The sequence below is a fragment of the Mus pahari genome, chromosome 8 (assembly GCF_900095145.1).
Source record: "Mus pahari chromosome 8, PAHARI_EIJ_v1.1, whole genome shotgun sequence".
Lineage (NCBI taxonomy): Eukaryota > Metazoa > Chordata > Mammalia > Rodentia > Muridae > Mus > Mus pahari.
Window position 1 is genome coordinate 14963269 of NC_034597.1, and position 19222 is coordinate 14982490.

A 19222-nucleotide genomic window follows, 5' to 3' on the forward strand; every position below is an offset into this window, starting at 1 on the left:
GGGTGATCCAGGCACTGGAGTGGGATCCTGGGAGACGAAAAAAAAAAAAAAAAAAAAAAAAAAAAAAAAAAAAAGACACCATCTTCTATGTTAGCTTGGTACAAAATTAAGTGTGACCAACTCTTTGTATCACATTGCTAGTGTATAAACATCAGCTGTCGATGTCCACGTTCTTTTAATTTTCACCTTGTAGGAAAGTCAGCAGTAATTGTGATCTGAAGGGGCTCGTGTCTAGTTGTAGGCATATGATTTCAAGCCACAAGAAATACCAAAGTCATATACAGAAAGCTTTTGTTTCTCTCAGATACCCTTATAGGAATGACACAGCTTAAACAATGAAGACAGGGGTTAAGGCTTATAATGTATGCAGTATGCAGATATGCTTCTTTAGTGGGTGAGTTGTAACAGGCGACCACCTTTAACCACAGGCATACATTAAGGCAGTCAGGGTTTGGCCCTGTATCCAAAGAGGACCTGTCTAATGTTTTTGGAAATGAGGAGACTTGTTAGATGAGGCATTCTGGGAGACACGTATTGCACATAGGGGTGGTGAGTGTGGATAGCCCCTTATATACCCTTTAACACATTATATTGTTTGGCTCTTGTGGCTGCATTTCTGCTGTTCTGCAAGCTGATAGAGAAGTTGCAGAAAGCAAACCTCTTGACAGCTAAAAGGGTTAAATGTCTCTCGATTTTAGGTATGACTTGATAATAAAAATAGTTGAAGGATGGGTAATGTTTTTTCTGGATTTCTAACATAGGCAACCACATAAAACTTTGAAAAAAATTAATATTCTTTAAGTCTGAAATTTTGTGGAGAATATAATTAGAAAGTTGCTATCCATTTGACTTTTAAATCACTCATCCCTTATTTGCACACTAAATTATGGAGTCCTAAATTGTCTTTTATAGATTGGTGTCCTAGTGATCTTTGTAATCAATAAGCACCTATGGGTACATGCTTTTACATGTATATACAAACATAGAAAGCCATGGAAAACATTCTGGGTTTCTAGATAAAGAGTGAATAGAGGCTGGTTAGAGAGGAGGTATGGAATTCCATACAGAAGAGATAAATCTGCTCTTTATTTTTTTGGTCAATATCAGATGGAAGATGGGACAGATCTGTGTTTCTCTAAGCATTAGCCATGTCAAATTAAAATGCCAACAATAATTTTATGAGTGAATTCTTGGTGCATATATCAAAATAGGGCAATATTCTAAATTTCACCCAGGAAAGTGAGTTTAGACAGTGGTAAGTTAATGCATGTGAAGGTAGCTCAACTTCATCCCAATAAGGGGCTGCACTTGGCTGCAAATTCTTTTAATAAGGCCTCCCAGGGTTTTACTTTCTTAGCAGAGCACAGGGGAAGGACAGCTGTGTCCCCAGGCCTGTAGCAACATAAAGGAGCAGAGACATGATCAAAGCCGCAACAATTACAGCCACCTGGGACTTCTTCTTTCAAATGTAAAGATGAAGAACTGGACATTAAATAGTGTGACTTGACTTACAGGCAATATGGACACTTTCGGGAAGTTGTGCAGTGTTTCCCACTCCCGCTTGAGGTACTCAATGGAGCCCACAAACACAATGTGTTTGAGCTCATGATAGTGAAAGTTGCTAGCACGAAGTGGCATCACCAGGTTCCGGAGGCCAATCAGGGCTGAGCTGACATCCCCAAAGATGCAGACGACAACATGGCCACTCAGGACCGTCATGGCGGCTTCACTTCGAGTCTGTAACAGAGAGGGGTGCAAGAGTTTCAGAAAGATGGGCTCATAACACTGGTCTAAGGGGAGAAAGCATCACTTATACAGAGGAGAAAGCTAACACTCATTGACCACCTACTGTGGACCACTGCTGTGATTTAGCTGATGTCTAAAGAGTGTCCCCCAAGAGCATTATTTTATGGTGGAACTTTGTTGAGTTGAAGCCTAGTTGAGGTCCTTAGATTATTGAAAGTGTGGAACAGTTTATGTGCAACTGCCTGGGAGTTTTCATGTGACTCCTTGACTCCATGTCTTCTCCAAAGACAACCAGAACAACAAACATGGACCCACCTCGTTTCTCTCTGCTCATGTTTGCCTCTACACTCTATGATCATCTACCACCTCATCAGAGACCAGGCCGTTGGGGTGGCCCAATTAGACTTTGAACTTCTTAAACTGTGGGCTACCTTTTCTCTTTGTGAGTTAGCTATGTCAGACATTTTTATTATAATGCCACAAAGGTACCCAATACTGCTATTAGTTGTACTGTAGTAAAACAAAATGTTTAATTTAGTTCAGAATAATAGAAAAGAGGTGATTCTTCAACATCATATATAAAATTGCACAAGGCACCTATTCTAATGATAAAAGTATACTCAGGAAAATGGGGATCTGGATAAAAAGGTAAACAGGTCACCATGTGGGCTGCTGTGCAACAATGGGTTTTTTTTTTTAGGAAGTTGAAAGCTGGTTGAAAACTCCATGTCTAGCATGTTAGAGAACAAATAAATCTTTCTAATAAGCTTAGTACCTACAGCAAGCATACATGCAGAGAAAGCACTATTTTTTTTTTCTTTCTTGATTCTATTTACCATTAAAGAATATGTAAAATACCAGTAAGGACATCTATCATTTTTTACTTTGCCATTATACACATGTTATATACGCTCTAATGTCTGTAATATGTACAGGGGCATGTATTCTATTTATATCATAAATTCCTATAAGCATATATTCACACAGTACTACCTTCTAGAACAATAGGTTTAAGAAGAATATATCATGTACACCTGTGAGCAGGACACAGAAGAAAGGAATCTTTAGGAGAACAAAGACAAAAAAAAGGGGGGGGGTATTTAGGTATGTGGAAAGAAAGGAAGTCTTAGTGGCCATAAAGTGGGTGATAAATCATTTAATCTCAGCACTTGGGAGGCAGAAGCAGGTAGATCTCTGAGTTGGAGGCCAGCCTGGTCTAGAGAGTGAGTTCCCAGGACAGCCAGGGCTACACAGAGAAAGCTTTTTTCAAAAACAAAACAAAACAACAAAAACGAGAGAGAGAGAGAGAGAGAGAGAGAGAGAGAGAGAGAGAGGAACGAACAAAGGAAGGAAGGAAGGAAGGAAGGAAGGAAGGAAGGAAGGAAGGAAGGAAGGAAGAAAGAAAGAAAGAAAGAAAGAAAGAAAGAAAGAAAGGAAGGAAGGAAGGAAGGAAGGAAGGAAGGAGATAGAGAAAAAGAGATGGATGATAAAATGAGATCCCTTTAGGCCCTTTTGATAAGGTGATGGTTAGTTGGTCTCAGCTGAAATTTGAGGTGTTCCTTTTAGATGTTTCAGTGAGATAGCATAGCCCTCACTGTCTCAGTAGATAGAATGTGACGTCTGGAGCCAGGTGTGGTGGCCCACGCCTTTAATCCCAGCACTTGGGAGGCAGAGGCAGGCGGATTTCTGAGTTCGAGGCCAGCCTGGTCTACAGAGTGAGTTCCAGGTCAGCCAGGGCTACAAAGAGAAACCCTGTCTCGAAAAAAAAACCTAAAAAAAAAAAAAAAGACCGTGATGTCTGAAACCATAGGCTGGCTGCTGTGGTCCGCACCCTCAATCTGATGATACAAACCTACAAGCTTCTATGTGTGCACTGAGTTAAAACTAGTTTTTAAAATCTACAATGGCTAAAAAGTAAATCAACATTAGAAGTGTCCCTATGAATGACAATCAGATAAAATTCACATTCCAATAAAGTTTTATTGAGACACAGCCAACTCATAATATTTAGGTATTTTTTCCATGGTTGCTTTAATGGAAAACAAGAGTTGTCAGTTGAGACAGAGATCATATGGCTTATGAGACTTAAATCACTGAATATGTCCTTCTACAGGAAAAGCATGCTGACCCCATGTTCAGACTTTAGGGTTTCCTGGATTATTTTTGGAAGGGCTTACCTCATATAAAACCCCACAAATAGTCATAACAAGGGTCTAGCAGCCAATCAATAAAGACACAGGCTAATGTCTTTTCCTAGCCCCAGACCTCTATCCATGAAGATGACAAAGGAAGGAAGGAATACTCCCATGTAGGGGAGGACCCCAGTTACCCAGAATGCAAATGGATATCTGCCCATCACTGACCCTTTTCTTATTATACAGGTGAAAAGGACAACAGAGTGAGGTCAGGGTGGGGCTTGCTTTTTGTTTCTCCTCTAGTCAACACCTTCACCCTGCCTGCCATCTTTCCTGTTCCTTAGCACATGCTCATGAGGTCCCCAGGGGCTTACAATGCTTTGGCGGAGGCATATTAATGGCCACTGGACATACCAGCTTCTGCTTGAGTTAACCCTTAACACTGACCAGTGTATTGATTGCTTAAATGCCAATATTGCAATTCACAAAAATGCCAGGGTTATTACAGCAACCCCCAGGACAGGAGGGGGAAGCTCGCTTTCATTTCCTGGTCACTAGAATAAAGCAGAACACCTATCGTCATTGCTGATTTCCCAGAGTCTAAGGAAGCCTGAGACACAAGCTGGAAGAAACGGGTCATAAAAGGTGACCCAAGAGGTTCCCCACTTCTTGCCACTTCGTGGGGGAAGACCTGAAGTTAGTTCTTTGGGCAGCACAGAAGTACTAGTGGCTGTAGCCAGAAGCAGAGAGGTGTTATGTTTGGGGCTCCTTAATATTTTCAATTGGCCTAGTCACCTAAAAAGCTAGTTCCCCTCAACAGAGAAGTTAAAAAGGGGTGGAGGACGGAGGTTTGAAATCAAAAGATGCAAAAATTAGCTAGATACCAGTTGGCAGAATGGTTCAGGTACAGAAGCTAACCTCGGGAGCTTAGACCTGGGGCAAATACCAGATCTCGAAGATGCCAGAGCTATATCCCCTAGAGAAGTATGTGAAGTTCCAGTCCTGTACCTCAAACCTGGAGAGCCCGACTTTCCTATGCTTAAGACCCAAGAGAAAATCCCTTCAGGAGTTTCTCTGTATACCCTTCAGCCCTTCCTAATCAGAACCTATTTGTACTTGATGGGACTCCCTGGCTATTTTAAACTGAGACTGGCGCATATTCCGTGGACCTGAAGAAGACTTTGTATCTCATACCACTTAGCATCAAAAACATTACTTCATGGTTCAATTTTTTTTAAATCTCCCTTTCAATGAGAGCACGGTCTCTTCCATTTCCAAATCATCCAAAGCCCTCGGTGAATAAATCAGTTCCATAAGCATCTTTCACAGGTGCTTCCACATCTCCACCCTCTACCCCTCCATTTTTCTCCTCTATGCATTGAGTAAAAACTCCATGTATTCATTATTGCAGAAAGGTCTTCTGCAATCACATTGCCTCAGTAGTACCTCTAGACTCTGTTCTTCCCAGGATCCTGCCCTTCATTCATATCTAAATTGTTCTCACAGACCCATTCACCACCCCACTGGTCTTCCCTTTGCCCTACTAGAATACAGCCCTGTGCGTCATGTTTCAGGACAAGAACAGTACCTAACCCATAGTGTGTTTACTATAAATGTTTCCTTAACTGATGCTGTTTGTACAGATGAACTCATATTCCTAAATTCCTTTCTTCTAAAAAGGGATAATGATCACACGTCAGTTCCACTACACTCTATGTAGAACATTCAGATGACCAACACCAAGCATGTGAGCAAGACACTGGTAACCAATCACAGAGCATGTATATGGCTAGAACCATCTCCCCTCCTGGCAAATCACATAGCGGCTGTTGGCTGAGCATTTTGACTTTGTGTCTGCAGTTTTCGCAAATCTGAGATAGCTTCCAGCACAATCCTCTATTGGCTCACAATACTTATTTATAATTAATTTGAAATCACACACACACACACACACACACACACACACACACACCCTATTTAAAGCATAGTGGAGAAATCTAGTGGAGTAACATATAGAACCACTCTGAGGATCTGGAAAAGTCCTTGCTAAATGAAGAGTGGCCCTGAAATAGAAAATGATAGGATTTCCCTACCTGAAAATGGAGAAGGCCCACAGCCATCTGGGGATTAGAGGCACAGGAGAGAAGAACTCAGTCTGGCCAGCCTGCCTGACTATTAACCCACATTTCAGGGATTAGCAAGACAATAAACTCTAGGGATGTCAGTGTAGGCATAAACCCTAAAGCTGTTAACAGGACAAAGGCAGACAGTGGAATGGATTGTTGTCTGGGCTAGCTTTCCTGTGCCAGAACAGAGAAGCCTGCTATTTCTAAAGGCATCCCTAAAGCCTTCCCTGAAGCAACCGTCTGAGCTGCACCATGACAACGGACCACAGTCTTGCAATGTCACGCTCAGCAAATGCACTTGCCTGTCTGCATCATGTGTTAAGAAGGACTGAAAACATGTTAGTTAGGGGCAGAAACACTACTGGAGGTCTGGAGAGATGGTTTAGTTGATAAAGTGCTTGCCATATAAGCATGAAGACCTGAGTTTGATTCCTGTTACCCATGTTAAAAAAGATAAGGCTGGATGCGGTACTATAAGCCCATGAATACAAACGTGTAACAAAACAAAATGAAACAAAATTACAACAGATAACAATCCGAGCAATACTCCTATTTCTTCATGGTATTTACAAGTAATCGTGAAAATAACAGCAGGTAAGAGAAAGGTGAGGAGAGAAAGGTTAGATTTGAACCACAATCTTATATAAATTGGGGCCATTCTCATCCTATCTTCTTACAGATGAGATAATTAAAATGCAGAGTTCAAGAACTGGCCTAAGGCCATGCAACTACCAGATGGCAGGACCAAGCTCTGGTCCCAGAGCCATGTGAGGATCAGGAAGATGTGTATCCTATCTCCCATGATAACTTGCCATACACATAGTCACCACTATTGTTCTGATAAAAATGCAGAGATTGGAAGTTCTGCTCTTGGGAGAAAAAAAAAAAGAAAATCTGCCCTAAACTCATGTTCTGATCCGAGATCTCGCCGCTTCAGTCTCTGGTCAGAATTTAAGACTTTAACCGCTTCAGTCTCTGGTCAGAATTTAAGACTTTAACAATAGCTAGTGCAGGTGACTATTCCTCTACTACTCGGTTAGGGAGATCTGCACTCTGAGCAAATTCTTCATGCCAGGCAGAGGAGACAGACGTCGACATTATGGTCCCTCACTCACCAAGATGACTTTCTCCATCTCCTTGGGTGCACACCAGTGAAACATTCCCGTGGAGTCGTACTTTTTCACATTGGAGTCCATGTTGTCAATCTGATCATTGCCAGGAATTAACAAGGGGTCATGCCTGGGGAGAAAAGGCAGCAAAACCTAAGTGGAAAATGTGATAAATTATAAATGCAAAGGGTCCCCCAGAGTCACATCTCAGAGGAGATGACAGACACTGAGAAAGTGGATGTCACCAATGGCCATCTTCTCTCCTGCCGAGAACATCCCTTGAAAGGCAGCTGTCCGAACCATGTTACCCCCCTGGAAGGGCACTTGACTTTGTCAGGTAGTAATTCTGCCCTTTTCCCTGCCCATTTTGCAAATGGGCTTCTTGCCATTTTGTATACATAAATACATTTCCGCTTCCTTTTTAATGACTATCTCACTCATTGTTGTCTCATTTTACCAGCTATCCAATTTCCCCAGCATACACACATACACACTAACACACACACACACATACACACACAGACATACACACAGACACACACAGACACACAGACATACACACAGACACACACACACACACACACACACACACACACACACACACACCCCAAAGGGTTGCTATTAGCATTGGCAATGAAGAGGAAGGAATAGGAATAGAGCCTGGTGCTGGCTGACTGGCATCAGGATGGAAAGCCAATTACTCGCTCTTTCTGACTACAACTTCTGACGCGATGCTCTTCGCAGTAAAAGCTTTAACAGGCTGCACTTTAAATATTTTAGCAATTTGCCCAATCAGATTTTGCTCTCCCTGGATGAAGCCCTTTAAAGATTCAGCAGCGTGTCACTTCAGAGCAGATTGACTACCAAATGTCCACATCTGGAATACATGATTTCAATACTAAACAACACCCTCTCTCCTTGCCTTGACAACTGTATTTGTGCTTAACAGTCCAATGACAGGCTCCTCATCCCCACCTTCATTTTCCAACATGGTATTCCCTGGATGAGAGCCTCCAGTTCAGATGCATCTTAATCAACTTGTTTGAAATTCTCAAGGCTACAACCTCTGGAAGTATGGCTGCATAGAAGTCTTCCCTTCAGTGGGATGGCGGGGGTCTAACTGACAACCCAAGGAATTACAATAAAATCAGGCAACTCTACCATGCCCACGGTATAAGAAACAAGCCTTACAGACCAAATTATACACATTGTTTGAGGCTCTTTATCTGATATGGTCAGCATGTGAGTATGTGGGAAGCCCTCATTGGCATCTACAACACTGACCATGTACAATTAAGATATTCCAGGCAGACCTATCCTGCAACAAAATTAATTGACCAAAGACAGAAAAGAGAAATAGATTTAAATTTCAATATTGTATAGCGAAGTGATGTTACCTTTAAAATGATCTATTCCAGATATTTAAAGAATAATCTTTATTTATGGATTAAAGTTTTTCCCTGAGAAATACCTAATATTTCTCATTTTTTGCTCTGACTATAGAGCGTAGGGCAGCAATCTCTCTACAGTACTAAGCTTTTGGACATCTAGCATGACCTGTCTATTAAGCCTTCCACACATGGAGAAGACAGCAAACCCACTGCATCTTTGTGCTTTGAGGCCACAGCAAATGATGAATACCGTGTGATGCGATCCTGTGGCATCATCTTCAAGGAGCATGCTAGATTACTGCAGCAACTGTCACAGCTGATCCTTAAAGAATCGGGACAACCCAATTCAGAGTAGCATCTCAGTAGCCTGGTCGTTGACAGGTCTTAAGGGGCGGTAAAACTATCAGGACACCTCTCACATGTAAAGCCGAGTCCAAACGTGCTGAAACCAGGGTCACTGAGATGGAGCAGTGGGCAAAGGTGCTTCCTGTGCACGCACTTGACATTTGAGTGTGATCCCTAGAAGCCAAGTAAGGTGCATGGAGAGAACTGACCCTCTGTATTTGCTTTCACACACACACACACACACACACACACACACACACACACACACACACACTTGACATTTGAGTGTGATCCCTAGAAGCCAAGTAAGGTGCATAGAGAGAACTGACCCTCTGTATTTGCCTTCACACACACACATACACACACACACACACACACACACACACACACACGCACACGCACACGCACACGCACACGCACACACACACGCACTTTAGTAAACGAGAGCTTTTCATATTCAACTTGGGAAATCTTTAATAGTTCTCTATTCAACATCTGTCATAGGTAGGTACACAAAGCTACTATAGGGAAGGAGCTGGAGAAATGAGTCTCTTTCAAACCTTGAAGAACATGTTTTGGGGTACCAGAAAATCTTAGACCTGCCATGAAGACAGAGTCAAGTTCAAATTCTCTTGCCCTTGTCCGTTGGTCAGAAAGAAGATGTTATCTTGGCTTCCAAGTGTCAGGAACCTGATTCTGGGGCGTTCCAGTCTTAAAAGATATTTAGGACTAAAGTCACATCTTACCAGTCAAGCTGAAGATACAGCGGGCCGGTAAAAATCCATTAAAAATACCTGCCTTGGGAGAGAAGCGATGTGTTTTTTGGTTAGGAACATTTGATCCTTTCTAGAAGGTGTGTTGTGGTAAGAGTGGCCTACAAGAAAGATAGATGGTCAACTGCCCATCATTATGAAGGGAAATAGTGCCAGTGAATGTTAATTATAAACTCACTAAGATTGGAGTTTAGGGAAAGCAGCTATATACAACTCAAGAGACTAGAGACATGGTTTGTGCTTTAACATGTCCAATCATGCAGCCAATCTCAGAGGAGCTCCACAGATACTCTGCCCTCTACATAGGTTACTGAATCTGATTTAAATATACATTATCTAGGTTTCTCCAGAAGGGTCTGACCTAAGAAACATAGAAAATTTCCCTGAACGCAGATATTTACTTTACAGACCAGATGTGGCACCCGAATCTCCAACTTTGGTTTCTTTAATCAGTAAAGTTATCAATAAACATGAGTGATCAATAAACTCTGTTCTTAGCCAGGAGAGGAAGGTGTAGTAATGTCAAATAGAGAGTCACATGTAGCCAAGAAAAGAAAATATAGCTCAATGGTCATGGCACACTAGCATGGGCATGCTATAACAGATAACTATCGTCTGCAGGACAAAGGCTTCAGAAAGAACATGCTTATTCCTCATTGGCCTGGGGGCTGGGGGCTGGGAAGGGTTGATAGCAAAGTCAGCAACAGCTGACCTGTTGAGAGGAGGGGCATGGGAAGAACCGGCGAGATGTGAAAGATGCATTTTAGGGTTGTTCTACCAATAGCTGTTAGAAGCCACTCAAGAAGTGAGGTTTAAGTAGCCACAAAATGGTTCCCAACAGAGATAGATGACTGGAAATGTCCAGTGTCCTGTTGCTTGACCTAAGGCACAGAAGCCTCAGCGCAGTCCTATGAAAGCCTCATAGATATGTACTGGCAGTCAATATAGGATTGAGCCCACTGACTCATACAAACAACAGACTAATGAATGCATGGCAGCAGGTAGATCCAACAAAGTGCTTCTCCAAATGAAAAAGTCATATAAAATAGAAAATGAGGTTTTTTGTTTTTTGTTTTTTGTTTTTTGTTTTTTTTTTTTGAATAAGGTACAAGAGATAGCACTATTAGTGGTAATTTAACTACAAATGATGGTGGGCCTAGATGACCTTCAGGTTTGAAGCAGTGGGTCCTCCTTGGGAAGAGAAGTAGCTAGAAGGATCTGGAAAGGATTGGCTCAGGCTGTGAAAGGCTAGAAGGTAGTGGCCGGGTAAGGAACGGCTGTTGGAGGGTGGGGTGAAGAGGACTGAAGACTGATGGACTTACAGGTCCATTAAAGGCCATGTTCACCAGACTGCTGTGAGGGGCTGGTGGTGCTCAGAGTGTGACTTTTCCCAGCTACATCAGACTACGTGATTACTTTGGTCCAGCCATGATGGGTTTCTTTACCGTGTCAGTTCCTTTAGCAATTTTGAGTGTTTTTCACTGGTGTATGCCTGCCCTGAGACCCCTGGCACGGGTGGGAAGAGAAAGGGGTCTCCAGGGATTTCCACCTCTTAAATCAGGGACTCTCCAAGTTGTCCTTCTAGAAAAAGCACAATGTGTCTGTCATTGAGCATACCAGTCAACACTAGTGTGGTCCAGGGGAATCAGGAGGAAGCAGGCAGGTTGCTATGCATGAGGAGGAGGATCATGGGAAACCTCTGAGCAGGGCCTCCTGACATCTCCAGCTTGCAAAGGCCTCCAGTGAGCTCTGTAAGACCTAGTAGAGCTGATGAACATCACTAAAAACTAGTCCCTTTCATGTAATGACTGGGTATTTCTTCTACTCACATGTCATTCCATGTTCCCTAAGCAATTCAATGCCCACATGCCACTTATGTCTTGCCAGGGTTCTTGTATTTTAAAGAGACAGAAAGCCTATGTGCTGGGTGACAGCTATAGCTGCTACTTCACTGTTGGGGGCCCAGGTGTGCAATCTGCATGTTGAGATCTTCATCCTTCCTACCCCAGAATATAATCATATTTTGAGCTGTGCTCTTTCTAAAACTAAGATCCCTGAGCTGGGTCCTGTCTTGACTTTTCATATAGAGGGTGGAAATCTGGACTCTGACGTTGACAGAACAAGATCCACAGTAACATCGTGGGAGGAAAAAAGATCTGCTGGTTGAAAAGAGACACTAAAACAGTTCTTCCCCCCCTTAGAAATAACCAGTCCTTCTGAAGTCTCCACCTTGAACTTTTAGCCTCGAGAACTTAGGGAAAGGAATGTCCTACTGTTGATTACAGGGCTCTCTTGTTTACCGAACTTTAACCTGTGAATACAGTTGACAGCCTAACCCAGAGAAAAGATGAAACCTAGTCACCAGCTAGTCAGTCTGACCAACTGAGAATATTGTTTTCCCAATACTGTTTAAAGCAAGAAACTACCTATTTCCTCCAAAGCAATTCACATGGTGGTTGGGGACTCTAACCCCAGAGGCAAATCTGTCTTCAAATCTTGGTTTGCCTCATACTTGGCAAGCTGTACCCTGCCTCAGCATCCCAATCTGTAAAATGGGAATGTTAGATATAATCCTTATCAAATAGAATCAATCTAGGGAGTATGCAAGGAAAGGCGCATCATGCATACAGCACAGCACGGAACTCGGCAGACCTGTCTTCACCAAGTGTTTACTGCCACCTTCCCTACTGTTCGTTATGGTTGGCTTAGAATCCAGTCCTGCTTTGGTGGCTCTGACTATGGTCAAAGGAATAAGGCAAAGTGGAGAAGGCAAACCAGAAAGACATAGAACACTCTGTCGGCTCTCCTACTGCCATGACAAAGAGTTCCCGTAAGTTGAAATCTTATAAATGTTACCATGTTAAAATGTCCCCCCCCCACACACACTGTTTGTCATTTGGCCATTGTACTAATACTCATAGGCATGTTTGTTTATTAATAGCCCATGTGTAGGGATGGGTGTGTGCTTGTGAGGGGAGGAGGTGGCAGAATAGCTCCAGTGGTGCAGCGGGATTATCCTTTGAAAGACTGACTGACCAGAAGCCAGTCCTGTTGGTCCCCTCTCCCCTAAGTCCCCTCCCTCTCTGGCAGGAGGCAGCTGTGTCTAGTTCCCTCTCCCCTGCAGCCCAAGTCACAATGCCCTAAGCTGTAAAGAGAGGGAAAAATAGCATCAAGGGTATGTATGAAGTGCACAGCTTGCATGAATCCTCAGTAGAAAATTACCCCTGCGAGCCCCTTGTCAAGACAATGCGCTAAGGAGTGGCTCAAAAATCAATTAAGGCTTGTGTGAGTCTTTGTCATGTGCCAAAGATCTGAAGGCTGGTTTAGGAATGCCCACTATTTATAACACAGCAGCCCCAGTGAGCTAGGCATTTCCCCCCACCCACCCACCTCTTTTCTCCTCACCTCTCAATTCCTACCTCCTCCGATGTCCACAGCTAGAAATTAAGCATGCCTGACTTCAAGAGGAGAAGAAAAGCTCTTTGTTTTGAGGGTGTGCAGAGCAAGGAAGGCCACTTGCCATCAATTAATCTCAGGAAGTGAACTAAATGCCCTGCCACAGCAGAAACTCAAAAGGCTTGCCTTGAAGACAAGAGCCTAAAGCTAAACCGCAAATCCCTTTGCTAGGCAAACCTGCTGGGAGGAAGTCAAATTAGATTTTAAAGAGGAGAGATCCCCTTACAGACAAAGGCAGCAAAACCCAGTTTACTGTATGGCTTGGAAGTTCAACACTGGACTTCTGAAGCTCACATTAAAACACATGGAACCCAAGAAATTCCTGAAAGAAGGAAGTTGTTGCTACATAGCTTCAGAACTTTTCCCTTCTCCAGGCTTACCCTTTTAGGACCTAAGGTTCCATCACATGGTGAAGCCTTTTCCATCACTACAAGCATCCCTCCCAGATAGAGGCTAACCCATCCCGTAGTGAGCTCCGAGACATGGCCATCAAGGTGAAATGTGAACGCGGTGCCCCCACAACCCTTCCATCTAAATGGCGGCCGCTTCCCCCCACAGAGCATTTGTGGTGTCATTGTGGAACTGCAGGGGGTGTCTCAGACTTCATCTTCCGGTTCAAATGTCCGTCCTCGGCTTCAGTGAGTTGCGTGATTCTTTCCCTACAGAGGCATGAGTTGTTCGTTCAGAGAAAAGGATTTGTGACTGCCTCATTAGATGCTAAACTTTTACAGGACCAGGATCTTGCACCCCTACCCCTACCCCTACCCCTACCCCAATGCATTTTCAGCAACCAGTAGAGGACACAGTAGATGCTCAATAAGCAATCAGATTCACAAGAACCATTCAAAGTGCTCTGCCCTTCCAGCATGCTTTCCAGTATCTATGCCTAGCAAGAGCCTGCTTCTTTTGTTATCTTATGGTAACTTGTTCTGGGCTTTTCTAATCATTTTTATACGTAGAGACAGTGTATTTGAGTTAACACAGAGTATATGCCATTAAGAAAGACATCATGGTGGGAAGAGACTATAAAGTATGTCTTTAAGCAATCAAGGCTGCCTGGAGTTTGCCTGGAGCCAGCTGCCCTAACTTTGTAGCAGCGAGGGATCAGGTATAATGTCCTTAGTGGTCCAGACAGATGTTATTAATGAAGGAACTTAGAACTCCAGTGTAAAATGTGAATACTTCTGAAAGATGGAGCCTATCACTTCAAGTTCCTCTCATGGTTCTGGTTCTAGTAGGAAGGTGCTAGCCACCACTCCTGGGTACCTTTTAGCTCTCGGAAATTAACATTTTCATTTCTGTTGTGAGGACCCTGATTTGTGTAGTCTGGCAACTGACAGACTCTGTTACCTCTGCATCTAACTTCTTAACCGCCATCATTGTCTCTGAGATGTGGCTTTTCTAGGATCCAGCCACTGTCTTCTGCCAGATTGACAATCACAGGGCGACCTATAGAAAACTTCCGGTACCAGGCTGTAGTCACACTGGGACATCAGGGGACCCTCTCAGGTTCTCTGGTTCTAACTGCATTGGTGTTTCCCATTTCTACCTAATACAGCATCACTTGCTACACATCATCTTCAGAGAAAAATGGAAGTTACCATTGTTACCCTGAGGAAATGACTCAGGAGAATGTACATGGTCCTTGGCTCTATAACCTCTGAAGTGACAGAACAAAATAATGACTTTCTGCTAAGCACTAACTTGTTCTGATTCCTGTGTCAAGTTCATCCAAACCTTGGAATCATGACACTCGTGATTTTTCCCTTCTCTGATCCCATGGGGGACTGTCACATGCTGTTAGTTTGTGCATTAGGGCAAGAATTTATTTAGCTAACCTGTCGCTGCCTTCCTTCTTTTTCTGCCCAGTGGAAAAATTGGGAGGGTGGCATTCTGTCCCCAACACTGAGTGGGCTCTAGGCCATTCTACCATTTCCTATTATTAGAATCTGTCAGAGTAGCAGGGTCTGATGTGAGAAAATATAACAAAAGGTCCCCCATGAAAGGTATGAGTCAAAAGAGAAGAGATACGATTTAACGAGTAGATGAGTTCATTTCACCTAATGATCAGTCAGTGCCCAAGAGGGATAATGTGTTCCTTCACATCATAGTCCCTTCCCTCTTAGGAAACTGAGGTCTAAAGCTTCCTGAATCTCATGACATGAAGTGCTCCTCAAAGTGCCCAATAGTGCCTTGTTTGGGGCATCATTCATTTTCTGTGCTAGCCTGGGTGAGAACTATTTCTTCATATAAATTGTCTACCTGACACATACCACACATAAATCCTCGTGTCTTTGCTTCTCTGCCTTGTTCCAGATCTCAGGACTGGTATTAAAAATGCCATGTGACCTTCTAAGAAACGATGTCTAATTTGGGCCTGATACAGAGTTCAACAGCAAACTCTTGATACCCAGAGAACTCTAATAGAGGGTAGGGTTTGGGTGGGATCCTTCTTGCACATCTCTATATTTATGGTCACAGAAAGGCCCTGATGGGGGACTCCAAGGCCACCCTTATAAAATTACTTTCCACACCTAACTTAGGGAACCACTTCCTCAAAAACCTGCAAGAGTTTCCTGATGCCTACAACAGGCAAGATCGTCCATGACTGGGAGACTAGAATATACATGCATTTTTCGGCTCCTGTGCTCTTATTCCATTGATCCTTTACTGTAGCCATACTAAGCCATATATAGTGGTCTGAGCAGCATCACCTTTTCTTCCATCGTTCTGATGGCATAAGACTTCCCCAGATGTGATAGACTTTACCTCTCTATGTCCCAGCTTCTTCATCTGCCACAGGAGAGAGCTATACTTTGCTCACAGAGCTATGATCATCAATGAGTTTACATGACTAGTACTCTGAAAATTATGCCCAGGCAACCATGAACCAGAGGAGATAGTAACATCAGTAGAGAATCTCCTATAAGTGATGGCAAACTAGACCTCCTTCATCTTTCACAAATCAACCTTGGCCATACCGAGGGACAAGTACATACATGAGTACCTCAATGCTCCCAGACACTATAAACCCTTCTCACTTGATTGTGTGGCATGAGCTTGCCTGTCTCATTTTGAAGACTAGACTCCCTTCTACCCCACCAACCTCAAAGACTTCCCACAATGCTCTAAACACAGTAGGTCCTCATTGAACGTTTGGGGGATGAGAATTAATCTGGGAGGTGAACAGTCACCTGTGGCACACGGCCTTTCTGGGGTTCCACTTATGAACACATGTGAGAGCCCAGGTACGGATTCTCGCCATCTAAGAGGTCAAAGAACACAATTCATTATATATGGCTGTGAACAAACTGAGGGGGATTCAACTATAGAGTCCCTGTGTGTGTGTGTGTGTGTGTGTGTGTGTGTGTGTGTGTGTCTGTCTGTCTGTCTGTCTGTCTGTCTGTCTGTCCTGTGGGCAGGAGGGGTAGATTCAGCTACACATTGGTCTGCTTTAACTGTTCATCACAGGGCATGTTGGCTTGCTTTCCTAACTTTCTAGACAGCTTTCATGACATTGGGTCTGTGAGGCTTCAAGTTAAAAACCTTTGACTGAGCTATTTAGAGACAAAAATCTTGCCCTCCAGGGATTTACAAACCAGCAATCCGTCAGGGAGGAAGAACAAGACAACAGGTTTGGTGATATGGGTGAAAACTAGAAGTTCTTTCCTGTAACTCTCAGTTAAGAAACCAGCAAAGAAGGGATGACCGACAGAGAGAGCAAGGGACTCAGGGACCACTGCGGCTCACTTCTCAGTGGGTACAGTGCCAAAGGTTGTCTGTCACTGTACATCCATCCTTACTGTCATTGGCTCTGACTCACTGTGAGGGTTGTTTCTGCGAGACTGACTAAAATATCTACTACTTCCATATCCACACTCACACACACACACACACACACACACACACACACACACACACACACGGCTATTCATGTAATGATCATACAGAGAACAAAGTGCCACTAAAACATCAGGGTGAGCCTGACACTAGAACAAACAGGGAGACAGGACCATTAGTGAAGAATCCCCACATTTCCTGCCAGCAAATGATTTGGAGAAAGGCCTCGCTCTGGAGGCTGTTTTATTTGTAGACGCCAGGGTGGTAAATTATAGACCATCTCAGGCCATTCTGGGCTCCGAGTCTCTCTCAAGCTGTCCATATCACCACCCATAGGCCACTAAAACCTGCCTAAACTCAGAATGATTGATTCTGCTCAGAAGTGAGGCATGGCACCATGCTGGAAAGCCCACTTCAAACAAGTCATTAGCTTCTTTATGGATCTGGGGACGGGGAGGGGGGCTGTTATAAGGAATAAGACCTTGGAGTCCCATCTCCTGAAGAGTAGAAAGGGGGCATTCGAGGAGGTAGGAGGAAGTAGGAAAGAAGGTCTGGGTATAAATCAGCAAAAAAGATCTGAAAGAAAAGGATTTGGAAGTCTCAATTACAGTGCTAAACATTCCAAGGTCAACCAGAAGGCCCTTTGGTTGGGTCCTTTATCGCTGGGCTGGACATGAAGGAAAATGGAGAAGACTCAACATAGACCCTGCCCCTGTATCTCTGACATTAGGTAAAGACTGTTAACCACCTGAGGGGGAAAAAAATTCAAGGACAAAGAGGAGTATCATCCACTTGTGTGGCTGGTGTTCCCTAGCTCAACCATGATGGAGAGCGTTGCAGACAGGTGAGATAACACATCAGATGAGGGTAACTTTAGTGGGATCAGCAGCCCCTGGGCACCAACAGGAGAAGCCTGAGCTCTGCAGCTTGGCAAGTTTTGGCTCACCACCTGACCCCCCCATTTAGCTATTCTGATGTACTAGGAAGCGGACAGCTCTGGCCTGGGATGACTGTCTCCCTCAGCCCCTCTCAGGCAGGCAATGAAAGCAAGATCCACTTTGAAAATTCTCCCCCATCATGCAAACTGACATGGGCATGCTTTTCAAAAACCCACAGCCAATCTGTTGATCATTACTTATTTACAAAGGCCTTCAGGCAGAAAGTCCTGTAAAAACCATACTTGATACGGTATACACTAGCTTTCTCTGCTTACAGAAAAAAAAGTCCCCCCAAGGCTACCTCCGACCATCACTTTCTATTGCACATAAAATGTAGCACATAACACTAAAGTATTTAATATATATGGTATAATATATCTACAGAAAAGGCATTTGTGTAGAAGTATGTTACCCTGGATTTGGTAATTTGATGTTTTGCTGAAGGCTACAACTTTAAAAAGCCTCCACCTCTTACAGGAGACCTGTCATCTTGGTACCCAAGAGCCAACAGAATAAAGAAGTACCCTTAAGCAGCAAAACTTTGACACAGCTTTGAAGCATATGAAAACAGTGTAACTCCTCAGAATTATTATTACTCGAGATCAAAGCGGCGAGTCATACTTTACATAGCAAACAGGGACAGGGAATTTGGCTCCCAAGGTTTCACATTTTTCAGATTCCTCTTTATTTATTTATTTGCTTCTCTAAATTTAGGCAAAAGAAAGCACTTGGGCTTTTCTCTCCTTTAAATGGAGAAAACTCTCAGCATTAGATAAGCCGATTACCTGAAGGTGAGTAAAGAGCACTTGTAGGCTCGGCTGACAACTGGTGTCAAAAAACCCAGTGGCTTGGCAGTTGGTGCCTTTTATCCCTTCCCTCCCTCCCGTGAACTGTAAACACGCCAACATGCGTGTAAATCCGAGGTGCCCCAGCAAGGCTGCACAGGAGAGGTGCAGGACACTGAGGCCTTTTTCACAGGAGTGGGAAAGTGCACGCGTGACAAAAGAAAGCAGAGGGACCTGGAGGACCCATGCCCTCAGTACTGAAAGACATGTCCCAGGCGGTGGACCCAGAGGAAGCAAGAATGCAGACGAGTGGGAGTTAGAAACAATCAGTACTGCATCCCAGTAATCACAGGAAGAGGGGTCCATGGCCAGGAAAGACGCAAATAATGTCAGGGAGGCACATAGTTACAGAAGGGACTTTTCTCATTTAGAATGAGCAGTACAGTGCTAAAATCTCCCTCTCCCTCTCCCTCTCCCTCTCCCTCTTTTTCTCTTTCTCTCTCTCCCTCCCTCCCCATCTCCTCCCATCTCCTCCTCTCCCCCTCCCCTCCCCCCTCCTCTCCCCCTCCCCTTCCCTC

At 43.7% G+C, this 19222-nt stretch overlaps 1 protein-coding gene across 36 annotated transcripts in view; it reads right to left on the bottom strand.

Moving 5' to 3' along the window:
* The window catches only part of Kcnma1 (potassium calcium-activated channel subfamily M alpha 1), a 710028-nt gene that overhangs the window by 73968 nt on the left and 616838 nt on the right, over positions 1-19222 (bottom strand). For all 36 annotated transcript variants that reach the window (XM_021202810.2, XM_021202821.2, XM_021202818.2 and 33 more), the window contains 2 exons: positions 7123-7246; positions 1513-1737 (listed from right to left, as the gene is read on the bottom strand). In XM_021202810.2, coding sequence (XP_021058469.1) covers positions 1513-1737; positions 7123-7246 — 349 coding nt within the window. The remainder of the gene's footprint in view (positions 1-1512; positions 1738-7122; positions 7247-19222) is intronic.